This window comes from Ascaphus truei, chromosome 7 (assembly GCF_040206685.1).
Source record: "Ascaphus truei isolate aAscTru1 chromosome 7, aAscTru1.hap1, whole genome shotgun sequence".
NCBI lineage: Eukaryota > Metazoa > Chordata > Amphibia > Anura > Ascaphidae > Ascaphus > Ascaphus truei.
Window position 1 is genome coordinate 60,913,994 of NC_134489.1, and position 22,579 is coordinate 60,936,572.

Below are 22,579 nucleotides of genomic sequence, written 5' to 3' on the forward strand. Positions count from 1 at the left end.
CAAGTATAAGTTGTTTATAATTGTATCCTCTTTCTAAGAATCTTAAGAACAGAAATTGGGCTTGTAGTTCAAAATCTGCCTCATTGCTGCAGTTTCTCTTTATTCTCATAAACTGACCTCCAGGTATGTTGCTAATCCAAGTTCTTTTATGATTGCTGGAGGCCAGTAAGAGATTGTTCGTATCTACCTTTTTAAAGAAGGTTTTAGTTGTTACCCCTTCTGCCTCTGAAGCTTTTAGATCCAGATCTAAATAGCTGACATTCTCCGTGTGTGTTACATGGGTGAATACCAGATTATGGTCATTATGATTGATGTAATTCATAAATCTATCTATTGATTCTTCATCACCCTCCCACACACAGAGAATGTCATCTATATAGCGACGCCATATCACTATATGTTTCAGGAATGGATTTTCCTTATAGATGAAGGTTTCTTCCCAGTTCCCCATATACAGGTTTGCGAAGCTGGGGGCAAAACGTGTGCCCATTGCAGTTCCGCAAACCTGCAAGAAGAACTGGGAAAGAAAAAGAAAATAGTTATGGCTAAGCACATATTTTATGGCCTCTAGTATAAACCATCTATTTAGATCTGTGATGTTAGATTCTCGTCTCAGGTAATCCTCAACTGCTGCAATGCCCTTAACATGTGGAATGCTGGTATACAATGCTTGTACGTCACACGTCAGCCATCTGTACGAGCTTTTCCATTTGAATTTCGCAAAAAGATTTAGTACCGCAGAGGAATCCTTTAGATATGAAGGTAACTCCCCTACGATACTTTGCAGGAAATAATCCACATACTGGGATAGGTTTGCTGTCAGTGAGGATATACCTGAGACTATTGGTCTCCCTGGCGGGTTTATTAGAGATTTGTGCAGCTTAGGTAGATGGTAGAACACCGGTATTTTTGGTGACTTATTGTAAAGAAACCCATGTTCTTTCTCTGTTATTATTGTTTGGGATAGTGCTTCATCTAGAAGTTTTTTAAGCGTAAGTAGAAATGATGCTGTAGGATCTGAGGTTAATTTCTTATAGAAGACAGGGTCACAAAGGAGTCGGTGTGCCTCCTGCTCATATATAGAGCGATCTTGTAGAACCACACCTCCTCCCTTGTCAGCCTGTCTAATGATAAGTTGGTTATTATCCTGCAGAAATTTTAATGCAAGATTTTCAGCCTTGGACATATTCTGTTTAATGTTCCATTTTCTATCACTATTGTTAATTTTATTTAGATCATTATAAACCATATCAAAAAAGGTTTCTACATGATTCCCCCTAGAGTGATATGGGTAAAAAGTAGATTGGGTCTTAAACGGCGTGTGGATACATACTGTTGATTCATTATCTTTCTCTATTTCTTGAATTGTATTTACTATATTATTGGATTCTTTTTTCAGTTTAATAAAGTGTCTTTTTAGTGTGATATTTCTTATAAATTTATTAAGATCTTTAAAAAGTTGAAATGAATTTGCCCCACTAGTCTTAGAAAAAGAGAGTCCTTTACTTAAGACTTTTTTTTGATCCTCTGTAAGGATAAACGTGGAGAGATTAAAAATACCTTTATCTACCTGGATGGGTTGAGTCCCTAGAATTCTTTTCTTTTGGACCCTGGATCCTCCTCTTTTCCCTCTTCTGGCAATGGTCTTTTTAACTTGGTCCCTGAGATCACCTGTTTGTGATTCTCTGTGCTTTTCACTTCTTTTTCGGGAGAGCCATGCCTCCTCCTTATTAGATCTAAAAAAAGAGATGGAGAGGAGGGAGAAGGGGAGGGTGCAGGGCGATTCTCACGTATATGTTCTGGTATCCTTACAGGAGGTCTATATGACTCATTTTGTTGTTGATAATTAGTTTGTCTATTTCTATTATATTTATAGTTTTCGTCATAATTTCTCCCTTTATAGTTAGGGTTCCTGGGATGTCCCCCCCTTTGGGGATACGATCTATCTCTTCTAGGGTATTCCCTTTTATCTATATACTGATAACCTCCATGTTGCCTCCCTCTATCATTTTGTTCTCCATTCATTCTATGGCTATTTAGATGTTCTAAATTGCCATTAGGGCGACCATTAGAATCCCCATTGGGGTCATTCACAATTTTATTGTCAGTCATCTTTCCTTTGGTATTATCTTTGGCCCATGTTCGTTGTTTATTTGTATCGTAGTCATTTTTGTCTCTAAAGAACTTAAAGTGCTTGGTTTTTGCGGTCTCGTCATCATGTTGCTCTAAGTTGGCGCACACCTCGTGTTCCAACTCAGAGCAATCATTGGCGATAATAAGGGGCTCCATAGTTTTAATTTGTTCTTCAATTTGGGCTCCTAATTCTTTTAGTGATTTATTTCTCTCAAATATTATTAGTCGCACTAAGTCATTGGAACATTCATCTAAAATGCGTACCCACTCCTTCATGAAGTGTTCATTGTCCCTACCAAAGGTGGGATTTTTTTAATATGCGTAGGCCTCTAGGCAATCTACCACAGTCTAAATATCTCTGCATTGTACGTCTCTCAAACCATTGTTTACTTTCTGTGATGAGAAGTTTTTCTAGGTTTTTAAACATTTCTTTCATAGACGTTTGCTCATTGCTAGACTCATTAGTCCCTTTGGGCTCCTCTGCAAAAAGGAGATCAAAGGCCTCTTCACGTTTGGCTCTGCAAGCATTTAGACTCCAAACCATAGTGATGTTGAACTATAACACAGATAACTTATACAATGAAAATAAGTGCAGCACTAGATAAAGTGAAAAAACAATATAACAAAGACAGATAAAGTGCGCAAATTAATATTTCTATTATTTAAACCCTTCACCACCGTTGTGTTAATTATATAACAAAATACAACCTCTAAGTCGATGGGTGACCTGCAGCTATGTGAACAGGGGTAAACCCCTAGGCAACTGAAACACAAAAAAGACAAAAGCGCAAACGCACATAGTGAAGTTTGTAAAAATGGGTGATTATAATTTTAGGGTATAATATCTGCGTACATCAGACTATGTGCGTTTGCGCTTTTGTCTTTTTTGTGTTTCAGTTGCCTAGGGGTTTACCCCTGTTCACATAGCTGCAGGTCACCCATCGACTTAGAGGTTGTATTTTGTTATATAATTAACACAACGGTGGTGAAGGGTTTAAATAATAGAAATATTAATTTGCGCACTTTATCTGTCTTTGTTATATTGTTTTTTCACTTTATCTAGTGCTGCACTTATTTTCATTGTATAAGTTATCTGTGTTATAGTTCAACATCACTATGGTTTGGAGTCTAAATGCTTGCAGAGCCAAACGTGAAGAGGCCTTTGATCTCCTTTTTGCAGAGGAGCCCAAAGGGACTAATGAGTCTAGCAATGAGCAAACGTCTATGAAAGAAATGTTTAAAAACCTAGAAAAACTTCTCATCACAGAAAGTAAACAATGGTTTGAGAGACGTACAATGCAGAGATATTTAGACTGTGGTAGATTGCCTAGAGGCCTACGCATATTAAAAAACCCCCACCTTTGGTAGGGACAATGAACACTTCATGAAGGAGTGGGTACGCATTTTAGATGAATGTTCCAATGACTTAGTGCGACTAATAATATTTGAGAGAAATAAATCACTAAAAGAATTAGGAGCCCAAATTGAAGAACAAATTAAAACTATGGAGCCCCTTATTATCGCCAATGATTGCTCTGAGTTGGAACACGAGGTGTGCGCCAACTTAGAGCAACATGATGACGAGACCGCAAAAACCAAGCACTTTAAGTTCTTTAGAGACAAAAATGACTACGATACAAATAAACAACGAACATGGGCCAAAGATAATACCAAAGGAAAGATGACTGACAATAAAATTGTGAATGACCCCAATGGGGATTCTAATGGTCGCCCTAATGGCAATTTAGAACATCTAAATAGCCATAGAATGAATGGAGAACAAAATGATAGAGGGAGGCAACATGGAGGTTATCAGTATATAGATAAAAGGGAATACCCTAGAAGAGATAGATCGTATCCCCAAAGGGGGGGACATCCCAGGAACCCTAACTATAAAGGGAGAAATTATGACGAAAACTATAAATATAATAGAAATAGACAAACTAATTATCAACAACAAAATGAGTCATATAGACCTCCTGTAAGGATACCAGAACATATACGTGAGAATCGCCCTGCACCCTCCCCTTCTCCCTCCTCTCCATCTCTTTTTTTAGATCTAATAAGGAGGAGGCATGGCTCTCCCGAAAAAGAAGTGAAAAGCACAGAGAATCACAAACAGGTGATCTCAGGGACCAAGTTAAAAAGACCATTGCCAGAAGAGGGAAAAGAGGTGGATCCAGGGTCCAAAAGAAAAGAATTCTAGGGACTCAACCCATCCAGGTAGATAAAGGTATTTTTAATCTCTCCACGTTTATCCTTACAGAGGATCAAAAAAAAGTCTTAAGTAAAGGACTCTCTTTTTCTAAGACTAGTGGGGCAAATTCATTTCAACTTTTTAAAGATCTTAATAAATTTATAAGAAATATCACACTAAAAAGACACTTTATTAAACTGAAAAAAGAATCCAATAATATAGTAAATACAATTCAAGAAATAGAGAAAGATAATGAATCAACAGTATGTATCCACACGCCGTTTAAGACCCAATCTACTTTTTACCCATATCACTCTAGGGGGAATCATGTAGAAACCTTTTTTGATATGGTTTATAATGATCTAAATAAAATTAACAATAGTGATAGAAAATGGAACATTAAACAGAATATGTCCAAGGCTGAAAATCTTGCATTAAAATTTCTGCAGGATAATAACCAACTTATCATTAGACAGGCTGACAAGGGAGGAGGTGTGGTTCTACAAGATCGCTCTATATATGAGCAGGAGGCACACCGACTCCTTTGTGACCCTGTCTTCTATAAGAAATTAACCTCAGATCCTACAGCATCATTTCTACTTACGCTTAAAAAACTTCTAGATGAAGCACTATCCCAAACAATAATAACAGAGAAAGAACATGGGTTTCTTTACAATAAGTCACCAAAAATACCGGTGTTCTACCATCTACCTAAGCTGCACAAATCTCTAATAAACCCGCCAGGGAGACCAATAGTCTCAGGTATATCCTCACTGACAGCAAACCTATCCCAGTATGTGGATTATTTCCTGCAAAGTATCGTAGGGGAGTTACCTTCATATCTAAAGGATTCCTCTGCGGTACTAAATCTTTTTGCGAAATTCAAATGGAAAAGCTCGTACAGATGGCTGACGTGTCACGTACAAGCATTGTATACCAGCATTCCACATGTTAAGGGCATTGCAGCAGTTGAGGATTACCTGAGACGAGAATCTAACATCACAGATCTAAATAGATGGTTTATAGTAAAGGCCATAAAATATGTGCTTAGCCATAACTATTTTCTTTTTCTTTCCCAGTTCTTCTTGCAGGTTTGCGGAACTGCAACGCGCACACGTTTTGCCCCCAGCTTCGCAAACCTGTATATGGGGAACTGGGAAGAAACCTTCATCTATAAGGAAAATCCATTCCTGAAACATATAGTGATATGGCGTCGCTATATAGATGACATTCTCTGTGTGTGGGAGGGTGATGAAGAATCAATAGATAGATTTATGAATTACATCAATCATAATGACCATAATCTGGTATTCACCCATGTAACACACACGGAGAATGTCAGCTATTTAGATCTGGATCTAAAAGCTTCAGAGGCAGAAGGGGTAACAACTAAAACCTTCTTTAAAAAGGTAGATACGAACAATCTCTTACTGGCCTCCAGCAATCATAAAAGAACTTGGATTAGCAACATACCTGGAGGTCAGTTTATGAGAATAAAGAGAAACTGCAGCAATGAGGCAGATTTTGAACTACAAGCCCAATTTCTGTTCTTAAGATTCTTAGAAAGAGGATACAATTATAAACAACTTATACTTGAACTAGAAAAGGTTAGAAAAATAGATCGAAATAAACTGTTGACACAAAAAAAGAAAAGTCCTTCAAATGTTGATGAAGACCGAATAGAAGTTCCTTTTATTACAAACTATAACTCTATGCACAGACAAATAGAAGGAGTCATAAAAAAACATTGGGGGATTATATCTACAGACCCCATTCTCAGTGGACACATAAACACATCTCCCAAGTTTATTTACAGGAAGGCTCGCAGTTTAAAAGACACACTAGTCCCGAGTGACATTGGGAAAACTGTAATAAATAGAGGTGCCCAATCCTGGTTGAGCAGCAATTTAGTAGGGAACTTCCCTTGTGGAAGATGTTGTATATGTAAACTCCTACATACTGAACGTAAAACATTTAGATCAAATATAGATCATAAAGTGTATAATATTACTGAATTTATCAATTGTAATACAAGATTCTTAGTGTACCTATTAGAATGCCCCTGCGGCCTGCAATATGTAGGCCGCACAAAACGTTGTCTGAAAACACGTATCCAAGAGCACGTGAGAAATATCAAACATGCACTACAGACTCATAGTGTAAGTCGTCATTTCTCAACCCACCACAACAAAGACCCCTCAACCCTGACCTTCAAAGGGATTAAAACCATTCCCCAAAATAGACGTGGAGGAGACAGAATAAAAGACATATCTGTCCAAGAAACTTATTGGATCCACCAATTGAAGTCTTTAGGTCCTAAAGGTCTAAATGAAAACATAGACCTATGGTGTCTATACTAAATAATATGTATAAATAGGCCCCTTATAGTTACATGTCTTTTTTCAGCTGAGTGCTTGGTCCTATGTATAAGATCTGAACAACATCAGTGATACCCATTCATAGTAAATATAAAGTATTTTTTATATGTGTTATTAACACTTGTTTGTTTTATTTCAGAGCCTTTGAAATATTTACAGTCACTGGCATTTTTATTAAAGTGTTTTTAGTTGTTATGAGTTAATAATAAATGAATAAATGTATTGTGTTTTTAATATACCCCTGGACCAGCACTGAAATGGTCAACCCACAAGAGCACTCAAAGAAGTAAATACTTCAAATACCCACACCTGTGGGATGGTGCAGAGTGAGGATCAGATTGGTGTAGCCACCTCTGATTGTGACCAATCAGTAGCGGCCTATGGGTATAAATATGCTCTTAAATCAATTCAATTTATCCCTGAAGAAGAAGCTTTTGCTTCGAAACGCGTTGGATAAAGATTTTATAAGTCCTAGAACTGTATCTCCACACTCTGTGTGGCATATCTGCATTGGACTGATTTCTCACACAAAAAAATGCATTCGGCAAACTGCAGTAAAGCTACGATCACGCTTTACGTCCCAACCTCCCGGTGCGGCCGGTTGCAAAACCCCGCGGGACACGTGACCTACCATCAAAGTGTTCCGAGACGTAGTGGCAGTCGGAAATAGACCCAAGGAGTGAGCGGCAGTGACGGCAGCGATTGGGGAAGGAGATTGATCACGATACAGCACCGCAGTGGAGGTTCCATACCACGACTGAGACAGCTTGTCCTGGATGCTGTGAGAGAGAATTCCTGAGGCCTGGAGGCGGCAGTGCGGCGTTTGGTAAACTCATGTATTGCACATGAAATGCTTTATACCCATTAATCTGATGTACGCAGATATTATACCCTAAAATTATAATCACCCATTTTTACAAACGTCACTATGTGCGTTTGCGCTTTTGTCTTTTTTGTGTTTCTCCTGAGCAGTTAGCCTGCATTTGTGTACAGCCTGGGGGTTTTAAAACACCTTAATTATGCAGCTGGGGTCAGACTAATTAAGCAGCCCTTCTCAACTGAAACTTAACCTCGTCACTGTTGCACTGCAAGCCTAAACATAGGTTTGCCAAGTATATGGCTGGTGACGTTCATTCACCCTGTCACAGGCTGCTAAGCTTTAGCACTCCTTTACTAACATGCATATGAATAGGAGCTGAGGTGTACTAAAACTTAGCACCATTTAGAGGGTCTGGGTCTTATTGTCCTACCAGCATAACCATCATTATTCCTAGAAGAAAGGGGTTCATTAGGTTAATAATATGATACACATTCGATAAATCCTTGGACCTCACTTCCGGTATACAAAGCTAAAATCTTATCAAATGCAAAAAGATGGGAGGCGCATGCGCGATGGCAAGGAGTATGGCAGCATAGCCTTGTAGCTCCGTGCCTCGCTCTATACATTAACACAGACAAACACGGAAAGGTAAACGTTAAACGCCGAAAAAACAAAGCAAGCACAAGATCAAACTGCAGGGATGTCGAAAAAGCCCACCAAAACCCCCAAGAAAAAGGGTTTACCCGAATATTTTGGTGCGGGAAGATCCGGTAGGACGGCCACGGCAATGGCGCCCAACTCCCGCACGGGTTCGGAGTCGGAGGAAGAAAGTGAGAGGGACCCAGGGGAAGATCAGGGACTGTTACCTGTGAGGCGCTGCGACTTCGAGCGCCTGTATACTGATTTGAAATCCCTATTACAAGCAGAAATCAAAGAACTGGGCAAGGAAGTGGGGAGCCTGGGAGCACGAACAAGTGAACTAGAGGGGAAGGTGGATGCTAACACTAAAACGGGACAGAAGAATGAAAAAAACCGGCGGACTTACAGCTGCAGATAAATGAGCTCCGAGAGAGACAAGAAGACGCGGAGAACCGTGACCGCCACAACAATGTCCGCCTCAGAGGGATACCGGAGAACATCGGGGACTGTGAGGAGTATGTGGCGCGGTGGCTTGAGCATCTCTGCCCGGACACTCCAAAAGATAAGCTCATAATGGACAGGTGGCACCGAGCACTGCGTTCCAGGCTACAATCAAATTAACAACCGCGGGACATTATTGTGCGGCTCCATTATTACAAGGCAAGGGAGGAGGTGCTGCAAAAAGCAAGGAATGCCGCCAGCATGGAGTTTGAAGGGGCAAAAGTACTGGTCTTCCAAGACCTAGCACTGTCCACCCTGGCCCGTTGTAGGAGCCTATGGCCCATTACATAGCTACTAAGGGACAAAGCGATTCGTTATCGCTGGACATTTCCGTTCGGGCTGCTGGTAGTCCGAAACGGACGTCCAATATCCATGAAGTCCCCAGAAGAAGGAGCCGAGTTCCTTAAAAAACTCGGGCTGCGGGAAAATCCCCCAGGCACAGGAGAGGAGGAAACGGCTGCGGGACCCTCGTGGACAACGGTGGGGAACCCGGCCACTAGAGGAGCTGATCAGGGGTGAAGGAGCCCACAACAACAACGACTATAAATCTTTGTGGCATTACCAAAACACAGTTGAAAAGTTGAAAAGTTTTCGGTTTACACAGTTATAAGTTACTCCTATGCTGAAGTCTAACCGGAGAGGCACCAGCAGATAGCTTAAACTTCCCCTGTTAGTTACCGCTGAAGCTTGTCATATCCTTCAAACACCATACTAGGGATAGTGGAAGCCTGTTAAAAAGAAACTTGACTTACCTCGTGGAGGCGGCATGGCGCCCAAGATGGTGGAGACAGTGCATTCAGCGTGGCACGCAGAACCAGGAAGACGGGAAGATCGGGTTGAGCGGGAAGCGCTACTGACTATGCGTCTGCCACGGTGAGTTGCCCATTCTAAAATGGCGTCCACTAGAAATACGTCACTGGAACGGGCGGGACCCGGGGCGGCCATCTTGGAGGTGGCGCGTCGCAGGAAACACCGGCAACAACGTCACCCAGAAGAGCCGGAAGTCGCAGCTCCAACATGCAGGGGATCGAGCGCCGGAGGAAGGAGACCGCCTGGGGGCGGCGATACCCCACAAAGGAGATGGTGCTTCCACAAGTAGGCCACGAGGCAGCATGTGGATAGCTCTGAAGAAGCACGGAGTGAACAGCGCGGTCTACACCGGAGATATTAAAAGAAAAAGTGTGGAAGTGATTTCTGATAGAACACAGGGGGCGGCGGAGAGAGAGACAGAAAGGTTGAGGGGCAGCAAAATAGTGGCATGGGTCATACGGAAAAGGAGGCCAAAGAGGGAAGAGGGGCAGGGGAAGTTAGATGATAAGCAAGGAGGGGGAAGTGAAGCATAGTCAGAGGTGATAGAGTAAGTAGAACTAGTAGGTGGCATAGGGTAGATGGTAAGGACGAGATAGAAGGGTTGGAGGCTGGACTAGAGAGGCGAAGAGTGGGGAGTCGAGGTAGAGAGGAGTAGGCAAGTAGACGAGAAGGTAGAGGGACGTGACAAGTTAGAAGGCAAGAGTAGGTTAGCAAAGTGAAGGGACTAGTGGAAGTGATGGAGAGAGATTAGAGAAGGTGAGGAGTTTCAACAGGAGAAGGAGTAAGGTGAGAAGGCGGCATCAAAGCAAGAAGCTAGAAAAGGTGGGGCGGGGTCAGGCAGAGGGGCACATGCAACCAAGCTATAGATTACTTAGGTATAGTCAAAGACCCATGAACATAACAGCAATACACACGGTAACCCCGTTCACAAATGCCACTCGACACATAGGATTCTGCGGCACGTCTGGCCATGCACCACGCAGGGGTAGCAGGCTCCACACAGTGAAGTACGTCAGGGGAATAGCAGTCACAGAGAAGGGGTGCTAGGTCCGGTAGCAGTTTAGAAGGCATTTAGGGTGAGGGGAACCCAGCATAGGAGAGTGTTTGTTTATAGCAACTAAAGGAGCGGGGCCGGACAGCAGGGATTAGGGCCTGCACCGGAATCCGCAGGGGCCGATCGCGTGGACATGAGAGGAACTCGTTCCAGGTTACCGGCAAAGTCCCTTGGGTGGGAATTAAGGTGGGAGGGGGAGCAAGGCGAAGGAAGAGGAAGAGTTTGACCGCTTCCACTGTGCACCCAAGGGCGTTGGACTCAGGACTAGGGTACTTATGCCAGGGCCCTGAGACCATAGTGTATGTGTTGTTTGTGTTTGTCTCGATGTTTCCCTGCCCCCCCCCCCCTCTTGTGTCTTCCTATCCCCCTTCCAGCACCCAGATGTATCGGATCCGGAGGAGACGCAGAAGGATAACAGCAGAAGTACCGGTCACAGCAGCGAACAGCACACAGCTCTGGTCCATACCTGATTTCGGAGCAAGCACCAATACCAGTAAAGATGAGTAGAGAGCTAGTCTTGATGTCACACAATGTTAAAGGTTTTAACAGTCCAGTCAAGCGTAGAATAGCATTTAGGGATTATAATCGAAGAAAGCAGATATCATCTTCCTGCAGGAAACACACTTTTCAAACACCAATCACCCCAAATATCTAGATAAAAAATATAGATCTTTTTATTTGGCCTCTGCTAACGTTAAATAAAGAGGGGTAGCTATAGTGGTGCACAATCGGTTAGTGCTCTCCATAGAAAAAATCCACACAGACAAGGACGGTAGAGTTATTATAGTAATAGGTGAAATCCAGGGCCAAAACCTAACATTAGCCTCAATCTACGCCCCTTGCGAACAAAACTCAGCAAAACTCAGCATTCTTTAATCGCTTCTTTAACAAGCTGCATAAAGTAGAGAAAGGCAATATTTTTTTAGCAGGAGATCTCAATCGCGCGTTAGACCCAGACTTGGACAGATGTACAGGAATTAACTCTACCCACAAAATGGACGTACTAACAATACACAAGGGCATACAAGACTGTCAGCTAGTAGACATTTGGAGGGAACAACACCCAAGCGCCCGTGAATATACTTTCTTTTCCCACCCCCACAACAGATACAGTAGGATAGATTACCTCCTAGTATCCAACAGAGTGGTCCCGGTGGTCGGCCATACGGAGATCCACGATATCTCGTGGTCAGACCACGCACCGGTAGAGCTGAGGTGCACACTAGATACACTAGACAGATCTGGAGCAAACTGGAAGCTCAACGAGCTCCTATTAAAAGCCCCCGCAACGGAAGCTGAAATCGGGGACCGGATTAAGGAATACTTTCAAGAAAACGAAGGAAATGTATCCTCACAGCCCACGCTATGGGAGGCCCATAAGGCCACCATTAGGGGAATACTAATGAATATAGCCGCTAGACGTAAAAGAGAGAAAGAGAAAAAGATAATAGAGCTGCGGGAGAAATTGGCACAACTCGCTGCACAGCATAAAACCAATAAAAATCAAGACATCTGGAAGGAGCTATCAGATACTAAAACTAAGCTTAATTTAGTTCTGTCCTCCCATGCCGAAAAAGAGTTAGCATGGTCCAAGCGCAGATTCTATGAACAAGCCAACAACCCAGATACCCTACTAGCCAATAAGCTCCGAAACAAGCTTCCACATTTTCGTATAGCATCCATCAAATCTCAGAGGGGGGACCTTACCTCCGATCCTAGACAGATTGTAGAAGTGTTTAAAAACTATTACGCGACACTCTACGACGGGGACAAGGTCAGCCACACGCAAAATACCGCAGATACATTAGAAAAATTCTTAGCTGAGGCGCAGCTACCGACGCTGGGCAGGGAGGAAAGAGAGGCGCTGCAGGGGGATTTCACTCCAGAGGAACTATCAGAGGTAATGAAGTCCCTAAAGCCAGCCAAGGCCCCTGGGCCAGACGGCTTTTCAAATTTATATTATAAGAAATATAATAAAATACTGGCTCCTCACTTGCTGAAACTATTTAATGGGATACTGGCAGGGGCGCCCTTCCCAGCGCAGATGCTCCAGGTGTCCATCTCACTGATTCACAAACCCGGAAAGGACCCAGCAGACTATAAGAGCTACCGGCCTATATCCCTGATCAATTCTGATATCAAAATATTCTCTAAACTTCTAGCTAACAGGGTGGGCATTGTCCTTCCCTGGCTGATACACCCGGATCAAGTAGGTTTTATAGGGGGTAGGCAAGCGGCAGACAATACCAGACAGATTATCGATTTGGTCAATCTGGCCAAAAGAAAAAATATAATGTCAATGGTATTAAGTCTGGACGTGGAAAAGGCCTTTGACAAGATCGACTGGCCCTACCTCAGAGAGACGCTTGGGGCGTTTGGCTTCGTGGATAAATGAATTAAAGCAATCAATTGAATCAATTACATATATATGTATAGTTAGAACAAGTAAAATCAATTTCTAAATATTCTGAGGACCCCATCGATGTCCAAAGAGTAACATGCAGACTATAGATTGAAACAACATAACTGATGTTATGAATGTGCTTGATATTACTGGTGAAAGACCCCTCTTCCGGTTCCGGTTCGCGAGGCTGATCCACGTGACGACGCCACTGATTGCGGACGGACGCTGGTGATTGAGCTGCAAGGCACATGAGAGCCTATCTCATACATGCTTTTATTTGCTGTATCCTTGTGAGTGGCCATTTGTTAGATTTTATGTTCATCCAATACATTTTTATTGTGGTAATGCACTAGGTGTGCGCCTGTTTCTTTTTTGTTCTTTTTTCCATAGATATATATATATATATATATATATATATATATATATATATATATATATATATATATATATATACACACACACATATATACACACACACCACTATACATATATATATATATATATATATATATATATATATATATATATATATATATATAACATACATACATAAAAGTGTGTTTGTGATGCGTCAAAATCGGTCAGAGTTCCTCCATGACATATGTAGATAATACTGGATAACATGAGAAAGTCCATAAATGATGTGGTAATTTGTCAGGTAAGGGCTAGGAGTCTAGTGAGGTCCACTTGACCATCACAAAAAGAAACCCCATAACGGCCCCTCCTAGTAACCAAATAGGACGTAATAACAGGCACCGGTAACCATATACATATATGTGGGGGCACCATGGCCCTTTACCTTGGTGCTAGCAGGACTCCTCGATATCCAGGGCGTGCTGTTCATCCAGGTAAGTATGCAGCAAGAAGAAGAGTGTAGATGTGTAGCACTGCCGCAATCTCCAGCTCCCAGTGAAACCGGAAAAAATGATGAGGTAAGCTTTCAATTGAACAACAGGTCAGGTTTTATTGCAGGGTGGTGCAGCAAGGGGACAACGGAACAACACTAACGCACCTACGCGTTTCGTGCACTAAGCACTTTATCTTTATGCTTAGTGCACGAAACGCGTAGGTGCGTTAGTGTTGTTCCGTTGTCCCCTTGCTGCACCACCCTGCAATAAAACCTGACCTGTTGTTCAATTGAAAGCTTACCTCATCATTTTTTCCGGTTTCACTGGGAGCTGGAGATTGCGGCAGTGCTACACATCTACACTCTTCTTCTTGCTACATACATATAACATACATATAACATACATACATACATACATACATACATACATACATACATACATACATACATACATACATACATACATATATATATATATATATATATATATATATATACTAGCTGATATACCCGGCGTTGCCCGGAGGCAGGGAGGGGGGGGTGTGAAAGGTAGGAGGGGGGGGCGTGAAAGGTAGGGGGCGTGAAAGGCAGGAGGGGGGGGCGTGAAAGGTAGGAGGCGTGAAAGGCAGGAGGGGGAGGCATGAAAGGCAGGAGGGGGGGGCGTGAAAGGCAGGAGGGGGGGGGCGTGAAAGGCAGGAGGGGGGGGCGTGAAAGGCAGGAGGGGGGGGCGTGAAAGGCAGGAGGGGGGGCGTGAAAGGCAGGAGGGGCGGGGCGTGAAAGGCAGGAGGGGGGGGCGTGAAAGGCAGGAGGGGGGGCGTGAAAGGCAGGAGTGGGGGCGTGAAAGGCAGGAGTGGGGGGGCGTGAAAGGCAGGAGGGGGGGCGTGAAAGGCAGGAGGGGGGGGCGTGAAAGGCAGGAGGGGGGGCGTGAAAGGCAGGAGAGGGGGGGCGTGAAAGGCAGGAGAGGGGGGGCGTGAAAGGCAGGAGAGGGGGGGCGTGAAAGGCAGGAGAGGGGGGGCGTGAAAGGCAGGAGGGGGGGGCGTGAAAAGCAGGAGGGGGGGGGGCGTGAAAAGCAGGAGGGGGGGGGGGGCATGAAAGGCAGGAGGGGGGGGCGTGAAAGGCAGGCAGGGGGGGGCGTGAAAGGCAGGGGGGGGCCTGAAAGGCAGGGCGGGCGTGAAAGGCAGGGGGGGGTATGAAAGGCAGGGGGGGTGTGAAAGGCAGGGGGGGGCGACACACACACACACACACACAGTGTCACACACACACAGTGTCACACACACACACGTCACCTAGAGCGACACACACGCGACACCTACCTCTACTTCCGGCCGCCGCCATCTTCTCACTCGGCGCCGCGCGGCGGGAAGGGGGTCCTTCCGGCCGCCGCCATCTTAGACGCCGCGAGGCAGCTGCAGCCTGCCTGGCCGCTGCCTGTTCCCCCGCCGGGGATGGAGATCAGCAGAGCGGAGGGAGGGGAGAGGTGAGCGGAGGGAGGGGAGAGATGACGCGAGGCAGCTGCAGCCTGCCTGGCCGCTGCCTGTTCCCCCGCCGGGGATGGAGATCAGCGGAGCGGAGGGAGAGGTGAGCGGAGGGAGGGTAGAGGTGAGCGGAGGGAGGGTAGGGGTGAGCGGAGGGAGGGGAGAGGTGAGCGGAAGGAGGGGAGAGATGAGCGGAAGGAGGGGAGAGATGAGCGGAAGGAGGGGAGAGATGAGCGGAAGGAGGGGAGAGATGACGCGAGGCAGCTGCAGCCTGCCTGGCCGCTGCCTGTTCCCCCGCCGGGGATGTAGATCAGCGGAGCGGAGGGAGGGGAGAGATGAGCGGAGGGAGGGGAGAGATGAGCGCCGTGTGTGTGGTGTGTGTGTGTGTGTGGTGTGTGTGTGGTGTGTGTGGTGTGTGTGTGTGCTGTGTGTGTGGTGTGTGTGTGTGGCGCGTGTGGCGCGAGCCGAGGGGAAGAGAGTGGCAGTTGGGTGACGTCACACCCACCAATCTGATTGGCCACAGGCTGAGGACCAATCAGAGTCACCGCAGCTAGTACCAACCTTTGGATTTTATATATTAAGATATATATATACATATATATATATATATAGTGGTTGACAAATCACCAAAAAATCTACTTGCCACACAAAAAAATCTACTCGCCACCTAGTACCAAACGTGTGCTGCTTGGGCCAATATTTACTCGCCCGGGGGTTAAATCCACTCGCCCGGGGCGAGCAAATGTATAGATTTGTCGAACACTGTGTATATATATATATATATATATATATATATATATATATATATATATATATATACACACACACACACACACACACACACACACACACATTTATATCTCTATACATACATACACACACACACCACTATACATATATATATATATATATATATATATATATATATATATATATGTAGCCCTTTTTGTGAATCCCTGCTTTAAAGGAACTACGGGTGTTGTGTATACCTGTGGGTTCAGGAGCTCTGAGCCTCCGCTGTTGGGGAGCCTGGGGTCATGCCCTTACTTATCATGGTGCAGCGCCTCCACTTACCCAGGATCCCCGTATTAGAGAATCTACCCTGAGCAAGAAACATAACAACGGTATTGTGCAACAGGCAACCTTTTACTATTGAGATTAACTAACGGAAGCTTGCAAAGCATACATGACATGTATAAGATCCTTGTACTCTACATAACATAACGTAACACACACACAGTGGCTCGGCCACACCTTGCTAGGAATAATGTTCTGTACACATGTGGCTCTGCCACTCTCCCAAGGAGTATGTCCTGCAACTATTAGCTGTATGGAATAGTGTGATGGCACACTAGTGCCCCCAATTAGTTAGTGGGAGGCGGGATCAGCGCCTGATGACCGGTGTAGGTGCACTTGTTGACTAACGATACCTTCCGGTCTCTGCGGTGACCACACCACTTCACACAGGGTTCCTAGTGTTGCTCCAGCCTTGCGCCGACACTCCGCTATGCTGCGCGGTCTGTTCTCCAGACCAAGATGGCGTCCGCAACTCCGCAGCTGAACCCGCACTAAAGGAATACGTCCCTAACTGCTACGGCCGTCCCTACAAAAGCTGCACCCTACAATGACAGGGGTAATGCTCCTCGGGGCTGGGGAATGTCTCTCACCTAAGCGGAAGGGTCACTGACCCTCCGCTCGCGCACACGAGGTTCCGCCACCTTCCTCCTTCACCTCTCACTCGTGTCTCCCACCGCCCACACGCATCCTGTCTCTCCATCCAGAGTCTCGCACCCTATTGGTCCTCAGCCTCAGCTGACTCTCCCCCAGTTCAGAGTTCAGAGTGCAATCCCCAAAGTCCCTCCAGATTGGTTGCCTTTCGCGCGCTTCCCTCGCGCATGCGCAGCCTGACAAATCACACACTGACCTTACTAGCAAAAGAACAGTATGGCGCTTCCTTTATTAGTGACAGCGCGGAACCCTCATATATATGTATACACATCCTTACATATATATATATATATATATATATATATATATATATATATATATATATATATATATATATATATACACACATCATTATAAACACACACACCATTATACACACACACACACACACATCATTATACACACACACACACATCATTATACATACACACACATCATTATACACACACACACACATCATTATACACACACACACATCATTACACACACACACACACACACACACACATCATTATACACACACACACATCATTATACACACACACACACACATCATTATACACACACACACACACACACACACACACACACACATCATTATACACACACACACACACACACACATCATTATACACACACACACACACACACACACACACATCCTTATACACACACACACACACACATCCTTATACACACACACACACACACACACACACACACACATCCTTATACACACACACACACACACACACACACACACACACACACACACATCCTTATACACACACACACACACACACACACATCATTATACACACACACACACACAAACATCATTATACACACACACACACACACCACACACCACACACACACACACACCACACACACACACACACACACACACACACACACACACACACACCCCTATACTGCTTGCTCTTCTGAGCACTGGAGGAGTAAAGCCAGGAAGAGGAGGGCTTGTGTCTGTGTGCAGAGGGACGCCCCGCCCCCTCTGCAAGCACAGGGAAACAGCAGCACGGATCTTCTGCCTGCCACTGCTCTGCTCTGCACTTTGCCGGCGTATAAGACGACCCCCGACTTTTGAGAAGATTTTCCAGGGTTAAAAAGTCGTCTTATACGCCGGAATATACGGTACTTCCTAGAATGCTATACCTGTTTCAAGCCCTCCCAATACCGCTCATTCAGGCTGAGATCCTCACACTGCAGGCTCATATCATTCAATTTATTTGGAACAAAAAAAGCTCACGAATTGCAAAAGGCATATTGACAAGGCCAGTGATGAAAGGGGGGTTATCGGTACCTTGCTTGATGGCATACTATAAGGCGGCACAATTATGCCAAATTGTCCAATTGCACTCGAACCCAGCCAAATGACGATGGGTAGCCCTAGAAAAAGAGTGCTGTGCCCCAGTGCAATTACACGATCTAATCTGGCTCCCAAAAAAATGCAAGAAATCAATAAAGATGCCGCTCTGTGCAATTGCGAACGCACTGACGGTCTGGGAGTCTACTAAGTTTAAATCTAATCTGACAACTAAACAATCGTTGATGACCCCCCTGGTGGGGAATCCGGATTTTGCTCCAGGGCTGTTAGGTAACAGATTTCTAAAATAGACGCAGGCGGGGTATAAAAGATTGAAAGACCTGGAAGGAAGGAAATTTGTCAAGACGTTTGAAATGATTAAAGCAGAGAAAAGACTGCCAAACACAGAATTTTTTAGATTCCTGCAGGTCAGGGCATTTTATAACAAATTTCCAATTCGACCAGCGCGTACCAATAACAGCTGTGTTCTAGAGAAACGGACACGAGGGGACTAACGTCTAGGATGTACAAGGAGGTGATCTGTCCAGAGACAGCGGATGCCCCCCGACTGAAATACACGAGACAATGGGAGACAGATTTAGGGGAGACGCTAGAGGACGAGGACTGGGATCAAATCCTACAAACATCAGCTAAAAGCTCAATATGCGTTACTCTGAAGGAGAATGCATATAAAGTCCTAATGCAGTGGTATCATACCCCAGTAAAAGTCGCTAAATTTGTCAGGGGATATTCCCCGCTCTGCCCAAAACAGTGCGGGGAAATCACTGACTTAAAACATATGCTGTGGTCCTGCCCGAACGTGGTCCTGATTTGGGAAACCATTAGAGAGTGGTTACAGCGGATACTCAACTTAGAGATCCCCCTGGACCCGTGGCTGTTCCTAGTGGGCAGACGGATCCGGGGCGTGTCCAAAGCGACACACAAATTGGTTGCGCATTTCGCAACCGGCACAAGGTGCGAGATCGCAGCATTGTGGAAACAACCGGAATTACCAGCCTTACCTAAAATCAGGAACAGAATTTGGCATGTCTGCCAGATGGAACAGTTGACTAGTTGGGTCAACGACTCTGGCTCAAAATTCCTGAAAGTGTGGGCCCCATGGTTAGCCCAAATAGACATCCCGGGGATAGACGCCGACACAATCTTGCACTAATAAAATCAGATGCGTTCTCCTTCAGCAAAGCAGACCAGAAGATGACATAGTAACGGATAGAGTAGGGCGCTTCTACCGGCTGTAGAGAGCAAGTTAGTTCGCATACCAAGGTGCAGCTCCTTCCCCCGCGGAAGCAATCTTCGGTGTCTCCCTTTCCCCTGCCTGATCGCACAGGTACCCCACATGTGTCCCGTCCCAGTCTGGTAAGTCCTGTATTGTCCCATTTTGTCTGTAGATGTCGTTTGTCTAGTTTGTCTGTCGTCTTGTATATCAGTTAAGTTCGTTTTGACGCATTTGGTTACCCATTAATACACGCTAATGGGTGGTGATGTAATGTGTGCATTGTAAAACCAAATAAAAATGAGTTATAAAAAAAAAATGCAAAAAGATACTAAATGGCAAACACGGGAATTGGCTGAATGCTGGGGAATACCCATCAGGTGTTCATCTGTGAATCCAGCTCCATCACGAATCCACAGCAGAGGAGAGACAAGCAGACAATGATGCAGACAGAATGAACAGAGATTTAATATAACACTCCCGATGAAGGTACTCTAGTGAAACGCGTTGTGTGTGGGACCGAGACTGCTGTTGCCCTGTGCGAACACCGTTATTTTGTCTTGATAATACTTTATTGTATTCACTTATACCAATTTGCACTCCTCTTTTCTCCTTATTTACAATCCTATTATGTCTATAAGGAAACAGCAGCATATTTTCTTCTGGAGGAATAAAATAAAATAACCTGTAGAGAAAACAAAACTTGTTTTTAAAGGTTGCGGAGGGGAGAATGTAAGCTGAAATGTATGTTTCTTGCGTTTTTTGATTATTTACGCACATGTTTTTCGGTTTGGGGATCTTGCCACATCTTTAGGCTAATCACTCTACAATATCAGGTTATATTCATGAATAAGTACTTAAAAAAACACTTTTTTTTTTTGCCGTTTACTCTTAGAAAAGCCAAATCAGTGAGTTGGAGAAAAGTTTTGAACTGCGGGTCAGCAAAGTAGAGGCGAAATACAGACACACAATTCAATCCTCGATGATGGAAAATGCAGATTTAAGGTAGGAGAAGACCCGAGAGTTCATCCAACAGATTAACTGCAAGATAGGCCAGTCCTGCAGAATTTAAAGGTGCAATCCCTCAGTCGGTCAATTGCATTTCTTAGGGGTCTCTGAATGGGGACATTTGCAAATCAAGTGTTTTTTATTGACCCTTATCCTTTAGCTTTGTTATGAATACAAGAGTATGGAGAATGTGAAGGAGAAGAGAGTGGTCCACGGTATCAAATGCTGCAGAGAGGTCGAGTAATATGAGCAGTGTAATGACCTCTGTCTTTGGCAGCATGGAGGTCATTAGTTATTTTAGTGGGACTGTTTCAGTCAAGTGAGCAGTGCGGAAGCCAGATTGTAGAGGGTCTATGAGAGAATAGGTGTTGAGAAAATTGAGAAAACAAAAGTATACAAGATGTTCAAGGAGTTTAGAGGCAAAAGGCAGAACGGAGACGGGTATATTTGTTAGAAAGACAGGTAGGGTCAAGCTTGCTGTTTTTGAGTAATGTTATAACTGTTGCATGTTTGAAGGAGGAGGGAAAGGTGCCAGAGTAGAGGGAGGAGTTAAAAATGTGTGTGAAAGTAGGGATTATAGTAGGAGCAAGAGGTTTTAGAAGAAGGGAGGGAATGGGGTCAAAAGGGCAAATCATAGAGGGAGAAGAGATCAGCAGTGGCACATCCTTCTCTGAGACAGCGTGTGACGGGAGCTTTGTGACAGGCTATTAATAATACACACCAAAATATATATATATATATATATATATATATATATATATATAAAAACAAACATCACAGCTTGCACTCAATGTACTGGTTCATATAGACAGGTGCTAGTCTCAAATAATAGAAAAACAACATTACCATTCTCTCGTCCGGTAAAGAAAGACTGCACTCGGTTCAGTAATCATGAAAAACTGTATTGGGCATCTGAATAAAAAAGATAAGTCACCCAATCCGACGTTTCGGTCCTGGAATAGCACCCCCTTGAGAAAGGTCCTATTCCAGGACCGAAACGTCGGATTGGGTGACTTATCTTTTTTATTCAGATGCCCAATACAGTTTTTCATGATTACTGAACCGAGTGCAGTCTTTCTTTACTGGACGAGAGAATGGTAATGTTGTTTTTATATATATATATATATATATATATATATATATATATATATATATATATATATATATATATATAACTGGGTTGAACTGGGACGAGACTTAGATATTATAAAATATAATTTATTCCTTGATAAAGGTGAACACACAAAATATACAAATAACAGGCAAAATATAGACACTTACTTAAAGATTAGGACAAGAAAGCCATCAGGATACAGGATGGGCCATTTCTTCCATAATTCAGTTGCAGATGAAGACATCACAGCAATACATGAAGATCATGAAGACAATAGCCCTAGGCTGAGCCTGGTTCTTATACAGTTATTTCCCTTTGAACACAACCTAAACCCAGCCCCTCTCATAAATCAGCGGTGACGTTGACAGTTTTCCTCAGAGTAAAACTGCTCCCACCCCACGACGTTTAAAAACTGCTTTTCCCTATCTAGATAACTTCATAACTTCAGTTCAGTAGTACTTACTGGCACGTGAGACATATTAATGCATTCCGTCACGCATGACGCTCCCAATGAGACTACATATTACCGTGTAATATTAAAATTAAGAGAGATATTAATATCTGGTTCTTAGTATCTGTTAGATATCAAGTGTTTAGAATCATTAGTTGGGGCTCGGCCCCACAAATACACATATGTAATGTTTAGCATGTTCTGCCGAGGACATCTCATAAGATTCTTATATTTACTAAGGTCACCCATTCTGATTTTCTCCTTGGGTAGCCGCACCCCTGGCACCCATAAAAAAATCCTTTGAAGCAGGGACCCTTGGGTGGTGGACATTTGTCACCTAGTGCTAAATGTCACACCCAATGTCCCAGCCTGGGTCTAGCTGTCTCTAGCAATATTCCCTTGGCCTGCAAATTAGGTATTAACATACTGTGCACCAAAAACCCCTTCTGCTTTTCA

The 22,579-nt window shown here is 44.0% G+C and overlaps 1 protein-coding gene across 1 annotated transcript in view; it reads left to right on the plus strand.

Annotated features, from left to right (window-relative positions):
* The window catches only part of FLACC1 (flagellum associated containing coiled-coil domains 1), a 57,171-nt gene that overhangs the window by 28,872 nt on the left and 5,720 nt on the right, over positions 1–22,579 (plus strand). Inside the window, exon 15 of the mRNA XM_075608651.1 lies at positions 20,446–20,555. Coding sequence (XP_075464766.1) covers positions 20,446–20,555 — 110 coding nt within the window. The remainder of the gene's footprint in view (positions 1–20,445; positions 20,556–22,579) is intronic.